The following is a 22,575-nucleotide window of genomic DNA, read 5'->3' on the forward strand; positions in this document are numbered from 1 at the left end:
GATTTAAACATTTCTATTTTGACAATCAGTATTGTACGCATTCAAAGAACCAAAATACTTGTTTGATCCTTCCTTGAAAAACTTCAGGAGGCTTCAGTCTCTTGATTCTAAATGTGTATTTGTACTTTTCATGCTTGGGAGCCATTTTCCTGTGGTACCATCTCAAAGTGCTGCAAGAATGTGAAACCACACAGGCAGGGTCAATCACATAAATTTCCTCCCCCTTATTAACACCCCTCCCCCATTGTAAATTAGGTGGGAAAGATGATAGCTTATCCCATGGTGCTAGTATTCTCACACACATGTAACAGCAATGTGGGACTGCCCCATGGGAAGAAGCTTACAGGCCTCTATGGGTTCATATGAATGTGCCACACAAGCTCCATACAAATTAATGAACTTCACTACCAAGCCGTTTGGGATTGGGGTGGCATTTATACAATGCTCCACATGTCCTGTCTTATAATACTTCTGGGAGGTTTGTTTTGATTAGGAAAACTTTTCTGATGCATTAAGTACAACCCTCTCTCTTTCACATTTGAGGCTTCTTCAGTCTTCTGAGACAACAGCAGGGTTGTTTAGAGCCTTGGAGCAAGGCTGCAAGGTCAGTCTTCCAAGGTTTGCAAACTGTTAAGATAGGGAGAAGTAGGGCTTTTTTTGCAGCAGGATGTACCCAATTCTTCAAGAGCTTACAGGGCTCCTAGTACAGATAAGTTCCAGGAGGATTGGCTACATCAAGGTGTGTGGCCCAATATGCAAAGGAGTTCCTGCTAGAAAAAAATCCCTGGGGAGAAGAATATTTTTGAGCACAGAATAGATCCAAACAAGATATCATAATATTTGGAAGAATCATTGGCCACATGGCATTAGAGGACGAGCAAAAGATGAATCACCCACCTGAGTAAATCTTTCCAGTCTGGAATGAGTAATGCAACAGGCATTCTGTGCCTTAGGGATGTGTGTCAGAAGGCAATGCCTTTGAAAGGCTAGAACTACATTGGGAAGAGTTATTGTTTCAGGCTGAAATCAGACTCTTAGTACACACTGGCCCATCACTTACATAAGTACTATCTATGTGTTTTCATTAATGGTTCCACACCCCCCCCCCCAAGTCAGCTGACAGGAAGGTGTTGTTGGGAAGCCAAAGGTGTCTGCAAGTAATGCATGTGCAGTTTTATTTGCCAAAAAGTACTAATGCTTGTCTAAGGTTTTCTCAGAGCCCCTGAACACTGTGATGATCGGTTTAAAGCCATTCACCTCTGTGACATCAGAACAGCTAAGCCATGGCAGCCAGAGGCTGAGCCTGGCCGTTGTGATGACAGAGCAGATTAGCTACTAGCTGCCAGATGACTCTGGCCACCCACAGGCTGAGAGTGTGCTCATTCTGCAGTAGCAGCAATGACAGCACCCTGAATGAAAACTAAGAGGAAAAAGCACACAGTATTGTTCCGGCTAGTCAGTCAGCATTTTTTATTTGAAATATCAATGCTTTCCATGATATAGTTTGTACATTAAAAGCTGGAGGGTTGCTTCATTTCACATGATCCAATACTGAAGTGGCACATCTGGAGCAGTGCAGGAAGAGTCTGTACAGGTATCTATAGATAAATAGAACTCTGGATAACCCAAATTAAACAAAGTCTTACAACAGTTACCAAAAAGAACAGAGAATTGGCTAGACACAACACTATCCACACAAAAATGCAGAGAGTAGGACTGGGGGGGGGGGGACCACAAACAGGAACATGTAGAGGAAAAAAACCCCAAACATTTTTGCATATATAGCCACATGTTGCTTTAATTGCTTAGCACAAAGATTCATTTTTATTTAGTCCTCATTGAGGGCAGAATATACATAAATGATGTTCAAAGAACACAAGGTAGATGAAAATAAAAATACACGGTGTGAGTTGCTTTTCATTAATTTTTGTAGGGAATATGTAAAATAAGGACTCTTGGTGTTTACAATTCTAAGTGGTATTTGTGCCCAGACATTTTATGAAGTGAACAATGGTTACATTTATTTTCCCTCTAGCAACATGTATTTGCTGCTGGCATTATGGTTATTATATTTAGAATTTCTGAACAGCCATATATGACTTGCAGTCATACACTTTGTTTCACTGGCCTATCCTTTGGATACTTTTAAAAATTAAACCTGGATACTGAACAGGCTCTTTATTAAATACCCTAGTATATAAAAGCTGGCTCTATGCCAACCATGTATGAGATGGTGGCAGCTTGTTTTTGGAGAAACCAGAGTAACGCACTATGCTGTTTCTCGAAGGGCAGGACTCAAAGTCATTTTTGAGATGAGAAGACACGAAAAGCTGGTTAGCAACATTAGGTCTGCATAAACCATGTCCCTCAGAAAGGGAAAGATGGAATGACCAAGGACATTTCTCCCTCTTTTACAGAGAACTAAAATTACAGTGAAGTGGTGACAGGCTTTATCTTCTCTGATAATCCAACCACTTGCCCCTCCATAACAGTATCACTGAGTCACACCTCTTGCCACCATCTTTGATCCCCATCACGGTGAAAAACGATGTCTCCATAGCAACCATAGGTGTCATGTGAAAATCCTATGTGCCCAGCTGTGTTGCTTTGAGAAGATACCACGTATCACCACTATGCGGCACAACAACATGAAAACCAAAGATTGTCTGTGGGGCCTGGTGACTTTTTTTTAAACCACTGCAGCTTGGACTTGTGATGTGGAGTAAGCAGCCATTTTACATATTCATTTATTTTAATTTTATAAGCAGTGGTATCAACAGATGACTTTTTTTGGGTGGGGAACTCAAGACAGAGGGACTCAGCCATCCTAATGAGGCAAAGGAACAAGAATTTCCACATAATTGATGGGGAAAAAGCCTGACTGGCCATGAAGCATACCTTCATACCAGTTTTCATCGATCTGGTTAGTAAGGGTAATGATATCACCCTCTTTAAAGCCCAGCTCCCCTTCATTTTCTGGATCGAAGTCGTAGAGAGATCGACAGCATGGTTGGTCCATAGGAACACCTACAGAGAAAGGAAAAAAGACCAATAAATGAGTTTATGAAAATAACAATATTCTTTTAAATATTTTTGTACATAGACTTATCTCTGGATACTGACTGTGAGAAGTCATGAATAGAAACTTGTACCCTCAACTATTAAGGAATAAAATGAGGCATGGCTATTATTGCCATGCTCTGCCTATGAATTTTCCATAGTGGTTTCCAGTAAACCATTATTGGTGATAGCATGCTAGATCAGATGGGCTTCGGGACTGAAAGCCAGGCAAGACTTTTTCAAAAGATAAACTTCAGGTTAGAACACAGGTGTCTCAGATAGGATCCACAGCTCAAAGTGAGAAATACCATTACAGCTTTAGCATCAGATAATGTATTGTATAGCCATTGGTACTTGGGTTGCTGCAGAAGCCAAGAAGCAGGTTTGTCTTCTCGCTTCCAGTTTGATGTAGTGGTTGCCATATTGGATTAGGGTTTGAGAGACACAGATTATAATCCCTACTATAACATGAGAGCTTGCTGGATGACCTTGGACCATTTACTCTCTCTCAGGTTGCTGAATCTCATGGGGTAGTTGTGAGGGTATGGATTGGTAAGCAGTCCTAGATATAGAGAAAGTGGGCAGTGAGTTAGTATGCAGAGTCATGGAAATGTTTTTCAGCAGATTAAAAAAGTCACAAGTTGGGGCCTTGTGCTTGTTAGTTTATGTTAACTGGGCTGAAACAACAACTATTAAATTGGAATATCAGATTGATGTCCATGTACTAAATCCATTACGTATCCTGGGTGTGAAGTGCAATAAGTGGGTCTGTTGTAATGTTAGCTCTGGGTTAAAATGAGGGCATAGGTTTCTCAGAGGTTTGATTTAAGCATGTAACACACATATAAACATAATTCTGGCTTGCCATTAGAAAAGAGAATACATTAAAATATAGTGGAAGATGGGTTAGTATATGTAACGAGATAAACAGTCAGTATCCCTATTTGAGTATGTCAATACAAAAACATTATTCTGATACACTGTTCTAAAAGAGACATACATTGGAATACTGTGGATATATAGCTATACTTGGTGGCATCCCCTTCCCCCCAAGTTTTACAAAATCTGAGCATATGGTATTTTATAATAGTACAGTTTGGAAAACCTATTGCTATATGCTATTTCAGGTTGCTTTGGAAATTCACTTTCCAGATCTGTCAGTTCTAAATACTTTGTATTTATTAAATGTTCTCTCTCTCTCCATGTGGCTTTCTTTCTCAGAAAGCTCTTTGGATGCCGCCCTTCCCCAGAACAGCCCACGTGTTCATGGTTAATTTCCCATTCAGCTTTTTTAGAGCTGCTGCATTCAAGTTTCAAGTAGACTAAATTTAAGACTTCCGCACTGAAACAAACATAGCTTCTGCTAGTAGAGTACGTGAAAACAAGAACTAAATATTTATTTTAAAGTAGTGATGCTCTATTAATACAGATGCAAAAAACCAGACCACAGTCACTGCAAATTCTTAAAAAAAAAAGGTAAAAAAATGCAAAGCAGATTTAATACTATGGATTCAATCTGGCATGCTTCAAGTTAGCTTCTAAACTGTATGTCAGTCTTCAAGGCAAGATCTGCACAGTTTTTGCCCCACCAAGTCACACAGCCTCCTAGCTATGTGATCCATTAGTGACTCAGTAAATCTGTTTTTGCAGCCTAACTTGGATTGCAAAATCAGCTAATTTGCCATATATTTTAATCAGTTGGATTACAATACATGGCAAATAAGCTTCCTTTGGCTTTGAGGATCATAAATTACTAAACTCAGAAATATTAAGCCAATATCTAATGGCTTCACAAATCCACAGTGCCATGTTGTTTCAGAAGCTGTAGCTCTGACCCACGCTTTTCTATCCTTGTGGCTGACTGGTTTGTTCCACCTATGGACAGCAATGGACCAAGAAATCTGCTCATGGCAACTGGCAACAAATGAATAGGGATTTATACATACTCCACATCAGGTTAATTGTTAGATCAGACCAGCATCTATCTAATCCAGTATCCAACCTGTTGCCCTGGTTGGCCAACACAAAGGGTATAGGAGCCAAGGCATTCTCCTGATATTGCCTCTTGACTCCAGTATTCAGAGTTTACTACCTTTGAATGTAAAGGTTTCCTTTACTCACCATGGCTACTAGCAGTAGATAAACCTATCTACCAAGAATCTGTCTAACCCCCTTTTAATGCCATCTATGCTCATGATCAGGGCCAGCCCTAGGGCACATGGTAACTCAGGCAGACTTACTGCCCGCCGCTCCCCTCTGCAGCGGCATCCCTGGGATGCCACCCTCTGCAGTGGCACCCCTGGGCACTCCTCCCCTCTTCTCTGTGCCACCACAACATGGTGCCACGCTGCGCCTCCCTGGAGGTGCTTTCTCTGAAAGATAAGATGCACACTGCATCGCAACCCAGGTGCAGTGTGCTATGATGGGACGGGGGGGGGGAGGTGAAGGGATGGGAAGGGAAAGGAGGGGTGGGCAGTGGCAGTGTGCTGGCAGGCAGAGGAGGAAGAAAAACTAGGCACTTGCCTAGGGCACTGGGAGGGAGCGCAATTCGGCACCCCCACCCTCCTGGTGCCCTAGGCAACTGCCTAGTTTGCCTAGTGGGTGAGCCGGCCCTGGGTGTGCCTAGTGGGCAAGCCAGCTCCTTCAATGGCTGATGCTGCTTGGACACCTCCAGAGCTCACTTCCAACTGGGAGCTAGCGAAGGAGGGCAAGTAGCCATGCTAAGAGGTGTGGGGTGGGCTGACCCCAGAACTGGATGGGTCTGCTGCATGATGCAGCAGAGAGGTGGGAATCTATCATCATGTGTGCTGTTGGCTACCCAGCAGTTGAGGCTTGTGGAGGCCCCAAGACTCCTTTCACCAGTGTGAACTGAGAAATCAGCCCTTTGAAGCATTGGGGGAGGGCACAGCATCAAGAGAGAAAGCCCAGGTCACCGGGAGGGAGGCACAGCTTTCTCATACCCCACCCACAGCGGTTGAGGGGCAATGGTTGACCCTACAGCTGCTCCGCCCCAAAGGTTCCTTTAATAGGCTGGTCCAGGGATGGCCAGGGAGGACAAGTCAGGTCTCTCCTGTGCTGCCAGGTGAAATACATGTGGCAAGAGACAGAGTGCTATGGGTAGGAAGTGTAAAATAATAGAATCATGGAAGGGACCTCCAGGGTCATCTAATCCAACTCCCTGCACAATGCAGGAAATTCACAAATACCACCCCACCCCCGTCCCCAGTGACCCATGTTTCATGCTCAGAAAATGGCAAAAACCCCTCCAAAATCCCTGGCCAAACTGGCCTGGAGAAAAATTGCTCTGGGTGCAGCTGAACCTGCTCCCCATCGACTGAGGCATACTTTAGGGCCTTCCTCGAAAGGATACTGAAGAGTGTCGCAGCTCTGGACTCCAACTCATGGAAGTTGGAGCCTGAAAAAAAGTATTTATATACCCTGCCTTTCTCTTGACACAGTCAGAATCCAAGACAAGCAACAAAAACTACTGTTTATTACATAACTAAAATACATGATTTAAATAATCAAAACAAATCAGTCACCACCCATTCAGCTTTCCCACAAGTTCTTTTAAATGGGTCTGACTTGCAGCCTTAGCACAAGGACCCAAAGGTGGATGCCTCCATCAAACATTCCAAGAGGCTGACCTACAGCTGCAGGGCAGCAGCAAGGAAATCCCCATCCCAGACTGTAATGGACACAGTGTGGAAAATGCTTCCATCAGGGAGGTGGAGCCTGCTATTAAGGTATTCCCTCTAGCCCTCCAGGAGGGAAGGCAGCATGATATAGCCTGATCTTACCAGATCTTGGAAACTATGCAGGGCTGGTACTTTGAAGAGGGACCACCAAGGAAGATACTGCAGAGGAAGGCAATGGCCAACCACCTCTGCTTCCCACTGGCCTTGAAAGTAGTTTGCTGGGATTGTCATAAATTGGCTGCTACTTGATGCCACTTTACACAAACACATGTCTAATCCTCCTACTGACTGGGCTGTGTTTCAGTGCTTCAATAGCTTCTCTTGCCACTTTGGAATATCAACATTTGTGATTCTAAGACATGAATGAGCCTCTGTACATACTCAGAAGTTAATGTTTATATAAGTCCTTATCAAGTTATTACAGGTACCTGGATCTGTTGAGTATGCCTGTATTGTTTGCTTGTTCCCCAGATACCCTTTCAGTAAATTCTGCCAACACTTAGAGATTTTGTATATTAATATGCAGTCAGTAATTGTCCTCTTGAACTGAGCTTGTGTGTGTGATACGAGATATGTAAATAGTTCTCATGCGCTTGATCAGAAGGCAAATGAAATAAATATTTTGAAAACAATTTGGGGGGCAGTTTTTTATTCTATACACTCAAAAATAAGCTAATATGAAAGTCTAAAAAGTGATAAATACAGAAAATAATAATAAAACATAGTTTCTTGTAACCTAGATTTAATAAGCCTTCAGCTATCTCCCCTTTGGAGACATTACTTTTCCCACAGTAGGAATTTGGATGAGGGTGTGGTAAAGGAGTGACAAAGACCTGCTCCTTGTGACCCCATATTTCAAGGGGACCCTCAAAAGCAGGAGCTTCCTTTTGGACTCATCAGAAAGTGGGACCCTCCTTCAAACTTTCCAGTGTAGGGCAATATGGCCAATAACTATTTCCCCAGGATCACAGGGTTCTTTGCACACAAATATGTGGAGGGGGGGGTGGGCAGAGAGGCATTAATTGATATCAGACCAGAGGAAATTCTCCATTGGTCTTTCCACTCTGAGTGGACAGGTTATTGTGACATATGATCAGGCAAGACATTCTATTACCATCCCAGTCCATGTGCTTATGTGGTTTGCTGGTCTCAGTATAATGGAGTTGTGGTTCACCTGAAAATTCACATGGGACTGGCTTGTTTCTACTTTAAACATAGGGATGTACCTTAGCATCCACATATGATGGACTAGATACCCTACTGCAGTGGAGATGTATGAATCCAGCTTTTGAAAGATATACCTGAAATGTGAGACACTCAGAATTATTTTTCACTAGCCTCGCTCCTCCCCCAGGCTTCTGGTTTCCCCAGCACAAGTGATCAATTTCCCATCAGTTGCTCCATGGGTGCATTTTGACATGCGGCTCCCTCCAGTTCACCTTGCAGCTTTGTGATGCTGCCTTTTAAGGATTAAGAAACCATGAGGTGAACTGGAGGGAGCTGCACATCAAAATGAACCTGCAGAACAACTGGCTACTGTTTTTTGGCCACTGTGTGACACAGAGTGTTGGACTGGATGGGTCATTGGCCTGATCCAAAATGACTTCTCTTATGTTCTTATGGGGGGAAACTGATCACTTGTGCTGGAGAAAACAGAAGCCTGGGGGAGGAGCAACACTAGTGAGAAATTGGTATCAAGCCCCTCTTGAAACTGTCCCATTTTAACACATTACTCAAAGCTATTCTCAGGTAGGCAATTGTATTTTCTTGAGATTCTCCTTTCTTGTTCTGCTTACCTGATGGCTTAGGGGTGGTGGCATGTGATATCCCTCCATTGTGCTGAGCATTTTCATTGCTTCCAAAGTCCAAGCTCATGCGTGGTTTTGGCTGATATTCTCTTCGGGGCTGTACTGCCGCCTCTTTTATTCTACTAGGACACAAAGAAACACCTATTATAGCATATTAAACATATAACAACAAATCCTAAGTACCAAAATTTTGGTTTGGATTTTGGAGTTTTTCCACTGGCACCAAGATTTCTACCCCAACAGCACACACAATTTTGTCATATCTCCCCTCCCATAGCAGCCTGCAATGCCCCCCCCCCAATCCTGTTGGATGAAAGTAGTAGTGCATTTGAAGAATCAAGTTCAGTTTATAGTAACAAATGCTTTTTTTCATATTGGAAGTGAATATCCAGTAAGTATGCAGCCCCTCAGGAACAGAATTTCAGGAGGTATTTAGAGCTCCCATAGCAGAGGAGAGGCAAGAAAGACATGCTTTGTGGGCAGTCTATTGTCTCCAATGGCTATGTCATGATAAACAGAATATACTACTCAGCCCTTCTTGGAGTACATAGACTGTGGCTTGAGTTATTATTAAGACAACAGTCATTAACTTTTAGCCTGGAAAACTGAAAATGTGGTTGATGGTTAGCTTTTTATCATGCCTTTCTTCCTTTGTTTTTCTTTTCTTTGTATTTCCCTTTCCTGTTCTCTTTTAGACCACCACTCTCCATTTTTCTTCTTCTTCTAAAGAAATGCTTAAACAACAAAAATGAAAGGAACTGGTGCCATGAGTGTAACTGTCAGACACCGTCCAATTAGCGATATTAAATAACAAGGCAGCAATGTTCTTTGCAGAAACTTACTGGATGTTTATTTCCAATATGATAACAAACCATTTCTCATTATCAGTTAAAATGTGTTTTGTTCCATAACAACTAACATGTAGGAACTGGCTGTCACATGGCTGTGGTTGCAGGGCAGGTTTGCGATGGGACGTGTAAGGAAGAATTGGGTCCACATCCATTTTCCACTGCATGAAGAACATTGAATGTGAACTGGGACCCATGTGTGCAGATCTGTACATTAGTAAACCAATATTCAACCTGTTCGCATCTTTGTGTGATAGATGGTTTGTATAGGTATTTATTTGCTTAAGCTTCAGTTAAAATTCAAGGTTCTCAGTGAATTAGGAGAAGAAAAGAGAGGGTGAATCGCACTACTGTATGGCATCGCAGGTACAATATGTGCATTATATCCATGTGTGAATCATCCTTGATTCATAGTAAGGATGAACTCACACATTCTGTTTTCAGTTCTATACCCGAGAGGTTTTAAGGGTACACTTTACATCATTTATGTCAGAAGTGAAAGCATCAGACACAGGCATCACTAAGAGGACATCAGGATTTACTGTTGTGATGGACAGCAAATGATTAATGCTTTAACCTAGTCTGAGAACTTTGAATGACAGGGAATTCTACAGTTGAAAGCGGCAGTTAGGAAATGACAGTTGATGAAGGCTAAGAGAGTGAGAGGATCAAGAAGGACCCAGCAACATCAGCCATATCATCTCAGGTTCCTATTTTTGCTTGTCCTCTAATGTGATTTATGCCACTGAGTGACAGCAGTGCCCTTCTGCCATCTATATTGGACAAACAGGCCAGTTCCTATGACAAAGAATAAATGGACTTCTGACATAAATGATGTGAAGTGTACCCTTAAAGCCTCTTGGGTATAGACCTGAAAACAGAATGTGTGAGTCTGCCCATATTATGTGCTACTGGACTCTTGCTCTTTTCTGTTGCTACAGATAGCCTAACATGGTAACCCATCTTGATCTAGTAAAGGAGAGTGATCCATATCCAGTCTGAGGGAACTAGCTCCTAGTAAAGGGGGTGATCACTGTCAAGCGGTTAAAAAGGGATAACTTCTGTGAATCTTCCTGCCTTTACTCGCTTAAATGTCTGTGATACAAAGAAGCTTATGCTTGTGTATTTCATCACAGGCTACCAAAAAAAATCTCTCTCTTAAGCGCTCAAACAACTGTCTGTAGAACTAAACAATAATGTGTTTGTGACAAATTAGCTTTTGTTTATACAAAGTTACCTCATTCCTTTTGCCCATTCACCCTCTAAGTTCTAATTTGATACATTCGTGACCATTTGCCCTCATAAATAAAATGAACATATGAAGCTGCCTTATACTGAATCAGACCCTTGGTCCATCAAAGTCAGTATTGTCTACTCAGACTGGCAGTGGCTCTCCAGGGTCTCAAGCTGAGGTCTTTCACACCTATTTGCCTGGATCCTTTTTTGGAGATGCCAGGGATTGAACCTGAGACCTTCTGCTTACCAAGCAGATGCTCTACCACTGAGCCACCATCCCTCAGTTTGTTAATTTTGAAGCTTCTCATGTGCCATTTTAAAACAAAGACAAAAGAAGGATTTTAGTCAGCCCCTCAGCATATACCTATATACATCTAAACAACTGGGTGGGACAATCAGAAAAATGAAGGGGAAAAAGGGGATACCCAGTCAAGAAGAAGATAAAGGGATTTTGGGGGGGGGATTTTTTATTGTGAAAGTTAGAATATACAACTAGGCAAACCAGGGTTCATGTCCCCACTCTGCTGTGAAGCTCTCTGAGTGACCTTGGACCAGTCACACTTTAACAGTAGAACCTAATCCACAGGGTTTTTTTGAGGATAAAATAGAGACGTTTTCCTTCAGCTTTTTGATGAATAATGCTTGCTGACAAATCCGGGTTGTCACCATGTAGCATGTGAAACTGCCTTAAATTAAAACAGACACAGAAGAAAAGGATTGGGAGCTGTGGGTCTCGGCTAGTGAGTGGCAGGGTCAGGAAGTCTTCCAGGCTACCTGTAACTGCTCAACTTCTACTGAGCAACAGAGTGAGTATGTAGGCCTAAAATGCAGCTATTTTACCAGCTCCTCATATGACCTGTTCCTACTTGGCTTGTAAACTGTAGCACACACTCTGCCACAATGCAGAGTGCTGGAAATCAGACCTGTAGTTCTCTCATGCTCCCATCACTGCATGTATGGGTCCCGCTGAAAGCTCCAAGTTTGTGATTTCTAAGACTGCAGGCATTTACTCTCTGCAGAAGAAACAGTGCTGTTTGTTAAGAGAAAAGTTCACTTTCTGCCAAGGTATCGCAGCCCACTTTAGTAATTACAATTTCATATGTATAAGCCTGCCTAGATTCCTTGGCTCTGTATATAATAACATCTCCAGTGAAAGAAAGCATGGGTGGACTTGTCCAGGGTGCTTAATGTCATTAACATCCTGGCCTGAAAGGGAACAGCTAGTATTTATGAGAAGCAGAAAGGCACAAAGTTTGTTAGCCTGCCAACATTTTAAATATATTTTTTAAAACAAACAAACCACAAATTCTGCAAAGTACAGTCTATGATAGTAAAACCTATGTGCAAGCCTCGGTATGTATAATACAAGGGTAATAATTATAATGACGATGATGATGAGATAAAAACTTGAACTGCATTTCGCCAAGAGTGCAGGTTGATATAAATTTTGGAAGCTCTGCTCAAGTAACACTTTTGGTAAAAGTTAGAGAACCTGCATCAATTTGCCAAGATTAGTAAAACTAAATAAGTTAAATCAGAGGATTTTCATATATCTCTTCAGTTTTGTTTGGAAAACCTAGACCTGGGTTAGGACCAGCAATTCCCCAAATGGAGCTAGCATCAGGGAAACTAAAAGCAAAGAGAGTAGAACTGTGTGGGTTCAGGGCATGATAGCAGCAGTAATCAGTAGAGTTAAGGAGCAGCTCCCCCTGCCACCAGTCTTACCACACAAAGCTCTACACGTTGTGCTGACTACAAATGGTAGGTTGGGGCACACCCAGTTTCCTGATTGTCTAGTCAGGAAATTGGGAAGAGTCAAAGAGAGCTTTGATTTTCTTCACTGAATCAGGGAAGGAACTGCATTCTGCTTTCTGAAATTAAGCAATCTGAAGAGGATGGCTTGCAGGATGGGAGATCAGCATACGGGAATCCCAAGAATACTGCTGTGAGTTCCTTTGAGGAAACTGCTGCATATACACAGTTCTGTACAATAGCACTGTATTCTAATTTGTTCTAGACCAGAGATGCCCAGCTAACCTGCATTTATCCCAGTGATGTGCTATAATCACTAAAGAAAATGAAAGACTTAGAAGAGCATTTCTAGCTTGCATCTCACTAATACTGGCTACTTCCAGCACTGGAACATATAAACACATACATTAGAAAATATTCTTAAAACCCACAAATGGTTGAAATTCTGAGCTGTAGATCAAGAGGATACATTACATTACAAGGGTGCCATTAATACAGTAGCTCACTCAAACCTCACCATTATGCCCACCTGAGCTCTAAGGTAACACTGAGAAACATAAGGGACAGATATTCTGCAGCTGTGTCCCTCACCATGTGCAACTCCCTGTTCAAGGGATTCATCATGTTCCCTCACTCCAAGGTGTCCTGAGCCCGCTTGCAGAATAGGGTGGGATATAAATAGAAAAAATTAAATTAAATTAAATGCATTCCATTCAAGGGAGCTTTTTCAACTTTTTCCAATTTAATGATCTTTTTTAGTCTTTCATTGCAGATTGCTTCATTGCAGATTGCTACATTCAGGGCTTTTTTGAGCAGAAACACACAGGAACACAGTTTTAACTGGCTTGGTGTCAGGGGGTGTGGCCTAATATGCAAATAAATTCCCACTGGGCTTTTTCTACAAAAAAAGCCCTGGCTACATTTATTGTTTTGATAGTATAAAAAGTACTGTAAAAGTACTACTACTAGTTCTTCTTTGGCTGCTTAAGGAAATATAGAGAACCATTCCTGTCTAACAGGATTCTAAACATTACAATGGGTGGTGATAGTGAACTTACTGTAAAAATATTTTGAGGGGGATCCTAGTAGCAGATAGCACTACTTTTAAAATGTATTTTATATTGTGATTTTTAATTGTAAGGTTCCTCAAGTAGAACTCTGAAGAGGTGACACAGAAAGATTTTAAATAAATAAACACATGAGCTTCAGCTCTCTAAGTTGCACTTTGAGAAGTGCATTTATAAAGTTCTGCTCAGAAACCAATGAGACTAAGAAGGGAAAAATTAAAGCTAAATAGAACATAACTTAAAAGACTGGTTCCACCCTGATACCTGATAAGCAAAAGCATGCGTATTACCTCTCTTCCAGCTTGGAACTAACTCGTTGTAGGATCTGGGTGGCTTGCTTGTGGTACTCCAGCTGGGCTTGTACAAGTGCAGAAAGTTGGCTCACTTGTTCAATCTGAGGAGGTACATGAAGAAGATAAAGCCTAATTTCAATAGTATCATTCAGTTTTTTCACAGTAATTCCTTCTGGTACCAACCCTCTGATGCTGAAGAGGAAGTAAACAAGGTCACTGCACTGGGCTGAGTATCAGCACTGAATATGCATGAAAGGCCCTCTCAGAAGGCAGATTATGGCCTGCTGTTCAATCACTGACCATTTTCTGGTGGACTAACTAGTGCCTTTTGATATTTTTGTAAAGAATGTAGGGCTAAATGAATTTGGATCTGATGCAGCTGGGGATTTCTTATCTTCCTAGGCTAGAGCACATATGAAGAATCACTTAACATAGGAGCAGTTATCTTTTGAATGGTAGAAGAGCCTGAAAATTAACTCTTGCTCTGTTGTAAATTTAAAATACAAATAAATGGCTTAATGAGATTCTTCTAAGTGTAACAGACAGCACTGAAGTTGCTGTACAATGCTGAAGTCAAGACTGAAAATTAAAACTGTTCTATATCCCTCATGGGTGTCACTAGCTTAACTGAAGAAGTTTTCCTTACACTGCACTACAGGCCTCACCAGTTTAACATGGATTTCTGCGCTGTAAGCAACAGAACATGAACTACTTTAATACATCCAGATCAGCTGTTTTACCAAGAATGTGTCCCAGGAAACAGCTGTTACAGTCCTCATCCATGACTGCAGCTCTAGGTATTGTAACATGCGGACTAGGAGCTTATTCAAGTGATGCCATTGACCTCAATGGGACATCATCTCCTTTTGTAAGCTTATTGTTTGAAGCAGCATAGTCAGATGCTTAATCAAAGGAAAAGCTCCTGGCAGGTGTGTATCCCAGGCAGTCATTTCAAGAGGCAGATTGGAGCCCTCCTTATTTCAAGTGTAAGAACCTTGGATGTTATTAAGCTGGGTCCCTTTACTTCACAGGCCCACAGTGTACAAACAACAACAGAGCACCATTCTGGAATAAAGAGGGTTAATTTGTCCCTCTTCATCTCAGGAAAAAAATGGTGAAACTCTGTCAGTCAGCCTCTGAGTAGAGAAAGCCTTAATCAACCTCTTAAGCAAAGAGGTTAGAGAGAAACTGAATGCAGTTTCAGTGGAATGCAGGACAGTTCCAAGACCTATTATGGTCATATTCCATCACTGATTTACATTTTTTTTATACATCCACATATGATATTGGTTTAATTTAAGATTGATTTATAAAATGCACCCTGATCAGATGGTGCAGGGTATGTTAACAATACTTTCTTGATTGGTTCACTCTGAACAGCTTTCTGAGGCAGGCAACTATTATTCCCATGATACAGATTTAGAAATGAAGCCAACTGACAGTGAAACTGCCAAGATTTTCCACTGAATCTTTATCCAGATAAGAACTGATATTTTATTTCTGATTGCAAAGATTTACGTGCAACTCTTGGTCCGGTGGATTAACACCAAACCTTCTCACTACTTGCATAGAGCAGGGTAGCAAATAAAATCCTTTACTGACTGGGGCCACTTGGCCAAAACATTCTGCAATGTCTTGGCCTTGAGATTACAGCAATATAGCTAACTTTTCCAGCAGGATGTTCAAATGATCTGACCTTAGGAAGCTAGATCTGATACTCATGCAGCAGAGTCTAGGAAACACAAACAAAAAACTTAGTTCTTAGGCTTTTAAAATTCATTCAAATGCCAACAAAAAAAACTGTCAATATGAAAAAGAAATCAAAGTAATTTGCTCACATCCATCTCTAGCAGGTTGAACATGCTTGACTCGGCAATCTCCTTGGACTCATCAAACTTTTCCAGAGCTTGACGGAGCTCTTCATCAGGGATCTTGCCTTGCCTTTTCTTCTTGTAATCAAAGTCCAGGCGTCTGCCCTCTAGCTTTTTAAGGTGGTGCTGAAGGAAGGAGGCAGAGTTAGCTTCCACAGGTAAACTGAAGAACAGCTACATAATGTAATTTCAAATGTCTATGGAGTGCTACTTTTATGCTTCGAACAGAGAGCAGAAGGCATGGCAGAAAACTGTCAAAATATGAAGAAGGCTCTCAGGGACACCGAAAGGTCAGAGCCAAGGAAAAAGAAAAAAGAGCTGCATAATCATAGCCACTCATGTTCCTGTATGCTCAGTGACTGGAAATCCTGAACATCTATATACTCATTTAAAGGCTACATCTTGTAAATGCAGTGGCTTCTTTCATCGTTTTAAGTTTTGATTGGCTATTATTAAACTTTATTACAGCTCTTATTGTACAATCAGATGCCCCCAAGAGGGCAAATGAGGAAGGGGATTGCTTGTTCCCGACAGGCTCATGTTCCCCACCCAACCAGTCTTCTTCCTCTGCCTGGATGTTGCATATTCACCCTCTGTTTTGGGTTGCTTCCAGCTCTGTTGTCCCAACTCCGGTAGAGTTCCCACCCACCCCCCCTCTTTTTGTGCTGTCTGTACATGCTGTCAACTTGGGGTTGACAGCATTTACAAAGGAAAAGTTAAACTCAAAGTAAATTTTAAAAACCTAAGAGTTTTCTATAAATCTGGGGGCTCCAGTAGAATCAATAGTTGTGGCTGGCAAATCTGTCCATTCACATGATGGCCAGCCTTTAACTACTGGATATAGCTATTTAAAAAATCTATAAATTAAATTGAGAGCTCTTGGGCTCACAGGGCAGCTTTATATATTTATTTCTTTAGATATTTCTGACACATTTTTAATGGCATCACTTTCAAAAGCAGTAGTGAGTGAAACACAGATGCCTGTCTGCATCCCAGTTGTCAGCATCCTAATAAAATTTCTACTCTGACAGTTGCTTGGAGAGATACAATTATAAACTAGTTGGAAACCAATTTAAGTTCATGGTGTCAATGAGTCCTGATGCACTACAGTTCAGAGAATACCAGAAACCCAAACACATTGTGTACTTAGCAAGTATTACCTGTTGGTCTTTGGGCAGCAATATGAGCCTGACCTTGGGAGCTATAGTTCTGGAAATCTTTAAGCATGTATTGCTAATGGAAAAGCATTATCCTGCTGAGTTTATATAAAGAAGGTGGGTGCAACTGTAGCCACTGGGTTCATGTGTAAAACCACCATTTTATTGTTGGATGTATTTCAATCTTTTTAAAATGTGTGCAAACTGCTGTTATGAACGAGACCATTGCAATGACTTAAATTTGAGCAACATCAGCAGGCTACAATTATATCAACTACTTTACCAAAGATAACTAATCCCTTGCAATTCTCTACCTCTCAGTCAAAATGTCACATGAACATATGAAGCTGCCTTATCAGAGCCTTGTCCCACCAAAGACTGGCCCACCGAAAGCTATCTACTCAGACTGGCAGAGGCTCTCCAGGGTCTCTAGCAGAGGTCTTTTATCTCACCTATTGCCAGACCCTTCAACTGGAGATGTCAGGAATTGAACTTGGGACCTTCTGCATGCCAAGCATTAAGCTCTCAACAAAACTCCATTTAGAACAGTACCTGAATTTCCCGCAGGTCTTTGTCATGAAGATTTTGAAGGGGATCAATAAAATTTTGTTTCACATCAATGTCCAATGAATCTTTCACTTCAGAAAGTTCTCTCATAGCTTCCCCAACATCCCCAAGAGCTGGGCCTGAGACAAGAACAGGATCTTCTTTATTTGATGTAAGTATAGAAAGAGCATGCCCTCACATAAATATGGAGACACACAAAACTCACTATAGAACTAATATTCTTTTGCTTAATTTCTTTGGAAGGTAATAATACTAGTTGTTACGGGCTCTGGGAAATCTATAGTTCTAAAGCCAACGATAAAAACAACTGGGCATATATATTCCAAATTCTACATTAGAGGGATGTGGAAATGAATTTTTATGTGAACGGGATCCTATAATATGAATGCTTACACAAGTCAACAGTACAAGATTGGTGGGGTGTAGTGGCTAAAATCTCCTACTGCAGCCAGGGAGATCCTGCTTCAAGTTCTCAATCAGCTATAAAATTCACTTGAAACCCTGGGCCAATTATTCTCTTTCTCAGCCTAACTTAACTCACAAGTGTGAAAACAAAATAGGGGAGGGATCACATATACTGCCTCAGTTCCTTGGAAGACTGATGGAATAAAAATCTAATAAATAAACATCTCTGCAGGTTCCAAGCAAGCAGGGATACTTATTTGTGTAAGCATCCATGCCTGTTGGACAGTATTCATAAAAAAGGGAACATGACTCCAAAGCTTCCTCCTGTGCCCATTGTGTATTAACGAGTCCTAAGTTTTAAATATTTGTTATCCATCAAGATGATTAGAGAAAACCTAACATTTGTGAAACTAGTATACCATTAAGTGCTATATTAATTCATTTGATCCAGTATTTAGAGATGATGTAGATTTCAAACCAAAGTTTTGGTGTGAATATTAAATTGATAAGGTGCTAAAGTCCACTCAGAAAACAGTTGAGGAAGACACAGATTTTTTAAAAAAAATCTATAGCGACTCTTTTTGGAGAAGGCCTTCTTCACATGTTCAGAAATATGCCAACTCCTGTCCCATCTGACTTCCAGACAGAGGAATAAACCCTTTACTAGCAAATATACCACATTGGAGACTCTAATTCCAGAATCATGTATGTGATGCTAAACTCTAGCAAGATGAAGTTCAATGAAACTGTGAAGGTCGATGGTACTTGACAGATTTAAAAGAAAAGAAACCAAGTTACCAAAGTTGCATTCATCTCCAAGTTCTTTGCCAAACTTCAGCATTGCATCTGCTAACAGAGCCTCAGCTTGAGGATAACCTGGTCCTTTCTCCTGGCCTCTAATTTTGGACATGGTGTTGAGCATGCTGAGTTTTGCTCTGGAAGCTGTGAACAGATAAACAGCCCAATCAGCAAGAGAGAGCAGATTGGGGAAAGGATGAGAAAAACAGTATAAGGATGAAGGCAGGTGACACAGCAGAGGCTTTCTCCTAGCTTCACACCTGAAACAGACATGCACACAAACCCATCAAATGCTTTCCCCTAATGTTTCTGAAAGGCTGCCCAGCTGCTATTGCTACTGTTGACCTGCCTTTGGCCTGGGAACCTCCTATTACTTTGTATGGGTGTATTCCTTTAGATTGCAAATGGGTAGCAAAATAAAATAAACATCCGTTGTGCACCTTAAAGACTGACAACATTTATTTCAGTATGAACTTTCATGAGTCACAGCCCACTTTGTCAGATAGATATATGAGCTTCAGTAAAGTTTACAATAAAATACATGCTGCTAATCTTTAAGGTGCCACCGGATTTTTGTTTTATTTTGCTTTCCTTTAGAGCCCATCATGAAAAAACAGGTTTCCTACCTGTAACTGAGGATCTTCGAGTGGTCATCTGTGCATTCACACTCATGGGATGAAGCGCCAGCGCTGATCCCCGATTGGTAACTCCAAAATCTGTGATTTTTCACTGCCTGACCCCGGTAAGCATGCGTGACAGCCCCGTGCACATGCCCAACCAGTGGGTGTGAATATCCTGCCAGTTCCTTCCCGCTGCCACCTATCAAGAGTAACATGACCGGCAGCAGAGGGGAAGGAGGGCGGGTAGTGTGAATGCACAGATGACCACTCGAAGATCATCAGTTACAGGTAGGAAACCTGTTTATCTTCTTCGTGGTCTCTGTGCTTCACATTCATGGAAGATTAGCAAGCTAGGCTTACCTGGAGGAGGGAGCTGGCGGTTATGCAGAAATAGTGACTTGAAGGACCAGGGTACCCAGCTGTGCTCTGCGACGCTTCTGGACATCCAGGGCATAATGTCGCATGAAGACATGAGGAGATGCCCAGATTGCAGCCAAGCAGATGTCCGCCAAGGAAGCACCCTTCAGAAACGCTGTGGACGTGGCCATAGCCCTAGTGAAATGCGCACAGAGTAGCCCTGGCAAGGGATGCTTAGCCAACAGGTAGCAGAGTTTAATGGCTTCCGTGATCCACTTAGAAAGCCTCTGTGCAGAGATCCTGAAGCCCAACATAGGGGCCGCTTAGGAGACAAATAAATTGGGATCCTTCCTAAATGGCTTGGTGCGATGCACAAAAAACAACAACGCCATCTTAACATCCAAGGCGTGCAGACGTCTCTCTTCCGCAGAAGAAGGAGAAGGGTGAAAAGTAGGCAGAAACACTTCCAAATTGAGGTGGAAACTAGATACCACTTTAGGGAGAAACGAGATGTCCGGGGCCAAGGACACCCCATCGTCCTGAAAAGAAATGTATGGAGCATCACACCGCAGACCCACTAGCTCACCGTAGTGACAGCCACTAAGAAAGCAGTCTTCCAAACTAGAAGATGCAGTGGGCAGGTAGCCAAGGGTTCAAAGGGCTGCCTCGAGAGCCAGTCAAGGACCAGCATCAGCTCCCAAGCAGAAGAAGGAACCTTAGACGGAGAGTGAAGCCGCAGAAGACCCTTCAAAAAACGTTTTGTATGTTGGTGTATAAAAACCGATGTGCCATCCACAGGGTCGTGATGAGCCAAAATGGCAGCCAGATATACTTGAATTGAGGAATGATTAAGTCCAGCATCAGCAAGAGATAGTAAAAACTCAAACACAAACTCAAGACCAGCAGAACGTGCATCAATACCCTTGTCCCGCAAAAAGGATAGGAACTTAGACCACTTTCCCACATAGGAGTTGCGAGTTGACATCTTTCTACAGTTCAACATAACATGTTGCACTCTGTCAGAGAATTCTAGAAGCTGACCCTCCAAGCCGTCAATTTGAGGTGAGGGATGTCATGGTGAAACAGGAAGCTGCCTTGAGCCAAAAAAAGGTCTGGTTCTGACGGAAACTTGCAGTGACACCCCCTTGCCATGGCTAGGAGGACAGGAAACCAAGTCTGTCGAGGCCACCATGAAGCAACTAGGATGCACTCCGGATGCTCCTGGGCCAATTCGTGAAGCACTCTGGTGAGAAAAGGCAATGGTGGAAACAGGTATAGGAACTTGCCTGCCCACGGAAGTAGAAGACTGTCCCCTAGGGACCTTGGGTCTGTCCCTCCTCTGAAGCAGAATTGTTCGCACTTCCAATTGTTTGCTGAGGCAAAGGCGTCTATTCTGGGATGACCCAACTCCTGGAACAGAGGTTCGAGGTATCTCCAGGTCATCTTCCATTCATGATGGGATATGTCTCCCCTGCTCAGGGAGTCCGCTCGAACATTGAGCTCCCTGGGCAAATGAGTGGCTACAATGAAGGTCTGAGAAGCTATGCGGGTCTCCCAAAGCTGCATCGCCAATGCACACAGCCTTCTGGACACAGTCGCCCCTTGATGATTTATATAACTGATAGCTGTTGTGTTGTCTGACATCACAGCTATGGTCTGACCATGGATTAGAGGTAGAAACGACCTCAAGGCCAGATGGACTGCCATGAGCTTTAAGAAATTGATATGATGGTGAGCCATTGGCGGGTGCCATGGGCCGCCTATGCAGAGATCTCCAAGACGCGCTCCCATCCCCACAGCGATGCATCCGTTGTTATCATGAGCGAGAGGAGGGAGAGATTAAATGGAGCTCCTCCGCAAAGATTGGACTTCATCCTCCACCAATCCAGAGAGTGAAGCACCAGCGAAGGAACCTGCAGAATCTTGGACGGGAGGTCTCTCACTGGATTGTAATTCCTGATGAACCAGAGCTGAAGGATTCACATCCTCAGCCTTGCGAAGTGTAGAACATTGGTAGTAGCCACCATGAGGCCCAAGAGACATTGGATCTGCAGAACAGAAGCGCATCTCACCACCTGAAGGAGTTGAACCAGGGAGATGATATCCAACACTCAGGAGGGGGATCTGCACAGACTCGGAGGAAGGCAGACGCTTGTTTCTTCGCTCCTAAAAACGCTCCTAAAACGCTAAGTTGTTTTCAATCTTCTAACTTTTATCTTGCCTTGTTATAATTGTTTTTAAATAGTATCATCTTATCACCTCACTTTTAATTTTGGTGCAGCTGTTTCGTCTCTCCCAAGCTCTGGCTGCTTAATCAGTTAATAAGCTTCTCCTTTTGTTTTCTGACACAGAAGCTGCTGCAGCTAACGAACGACAGCTGATGTTTTATAAAGTTTTACAAAGTTTTACATTGTCCCTCAAAGACAGGTTTTTTTTTTTTAAGAGTCTTTTAATTTGAACTGTGAATTTAACTGAAGGTTGAAATTAAGTCAACTCCTGTAAAGCAACATGGCGGAGTGCAGTCGACTACAGCGTTGGTTCTGACAAATTTGGCTTTTAAAGACATTTCATGATATTCTTAGCAGTTGTTGTGGCTTTTATCTGTAATTTTTAAGATATCAATTGTTTGGTATTTGTTTTATTTATTTATTATCAGAACAGTGCCAATTACCATCCAACAGAACTCCCTTAATGGCATCGGGCAAGCGGCCAAGAGAAATGGAGGAGGAATCTGCTTCTTTGCCAGTTTGCAAACAGCTTAGGATAGAGGACTTTTTTACCTTAAACAACAAGTCCAAATCTGCTCTGCCGTCATTTGCTGTTGAAACATCAAATCGCTTTTCCCCTCTAGAGGACGTGTTGGAGCCAGCAGAAAAGGAGGAACTGACTAGTGAACTGACTAATGGAGGAGAAGATGGAAGAGAAGCTTGTCCTATGGGCCAGCCCTTTTGTAACACTAATGAAGCTCTGAATGATAACATATCTTGCCAACTAAGTGACAAACAATCAAATAAGCATGCGGAGGGGCTGGAGTTGCT

General features: G+C 42.2%; 1 protein-coding gene across 2 annotated transcripts in view; it reads right to left on the bottom strand.

Annotated features, from left to right (window-relative positions):
- Positions 1 to 1,924: 1,924 nt before the first annotated feature.
- The window catches only part of SH3GL2 (SH3 domain containing GRB2 like 2, endophilin A1), a 148,432-nt gene continuing 127,781 nt past the window's right edge, over positions 1,925 to 22,575 (bottom strand). The window contains exons 4-9 of one of the 2 annotated variants that reach the window (XM_060237248.1): positions 18,561 to 18,704; positions 17,343 to 17,476; positions 15,601 to 15,759; positions 13,760 to 13,863; positions 8,555 to 8,685; positions 1,925 to 3,027 (exon numbers count right to left, since the gene is read on the bottom strand). In XM_060237248.1, coding sequence (XP_060093231.1) covers positions 2,828 to 3,027; positions 8,555 to 8,685; positions 13,760 to 13,863; positions 15,601 to 15,759; positions 17,343 to 17,476; positions 18,561 to 18,704 — 872 coding nt within the window. In that variant the 3' untranslated portion in view covers positions 1,925 to 2,827. Of the gene's footprint in view, positions 3,028 to 8,554; positions 8,689 to 13,759; positions 13,864 to 15,600; positions 15,760 to 17,342; positions 17,477 to 18,560; positions 18,705 to 22,575 lie in introns of both variants that reach the window. The other variant, XM_060237247.1, reaches the window with a different exon arrangement.

This window comes from Heteronotia binoei, chromosome 4 (assembly GCF_032191835.1).
Source record: "Heteronotia binoei isolate CCM8104 ecotype False Entrance Well chromosome 4, APGP_CSIRO_Hbin_v1, whole genome shotgun sequence".
NCBI lineage: Eukaryota > Metazoa > Chordata > Lepidosauria > Squamata > Gekkonidae > Heteronotia > Heteronotia binoei.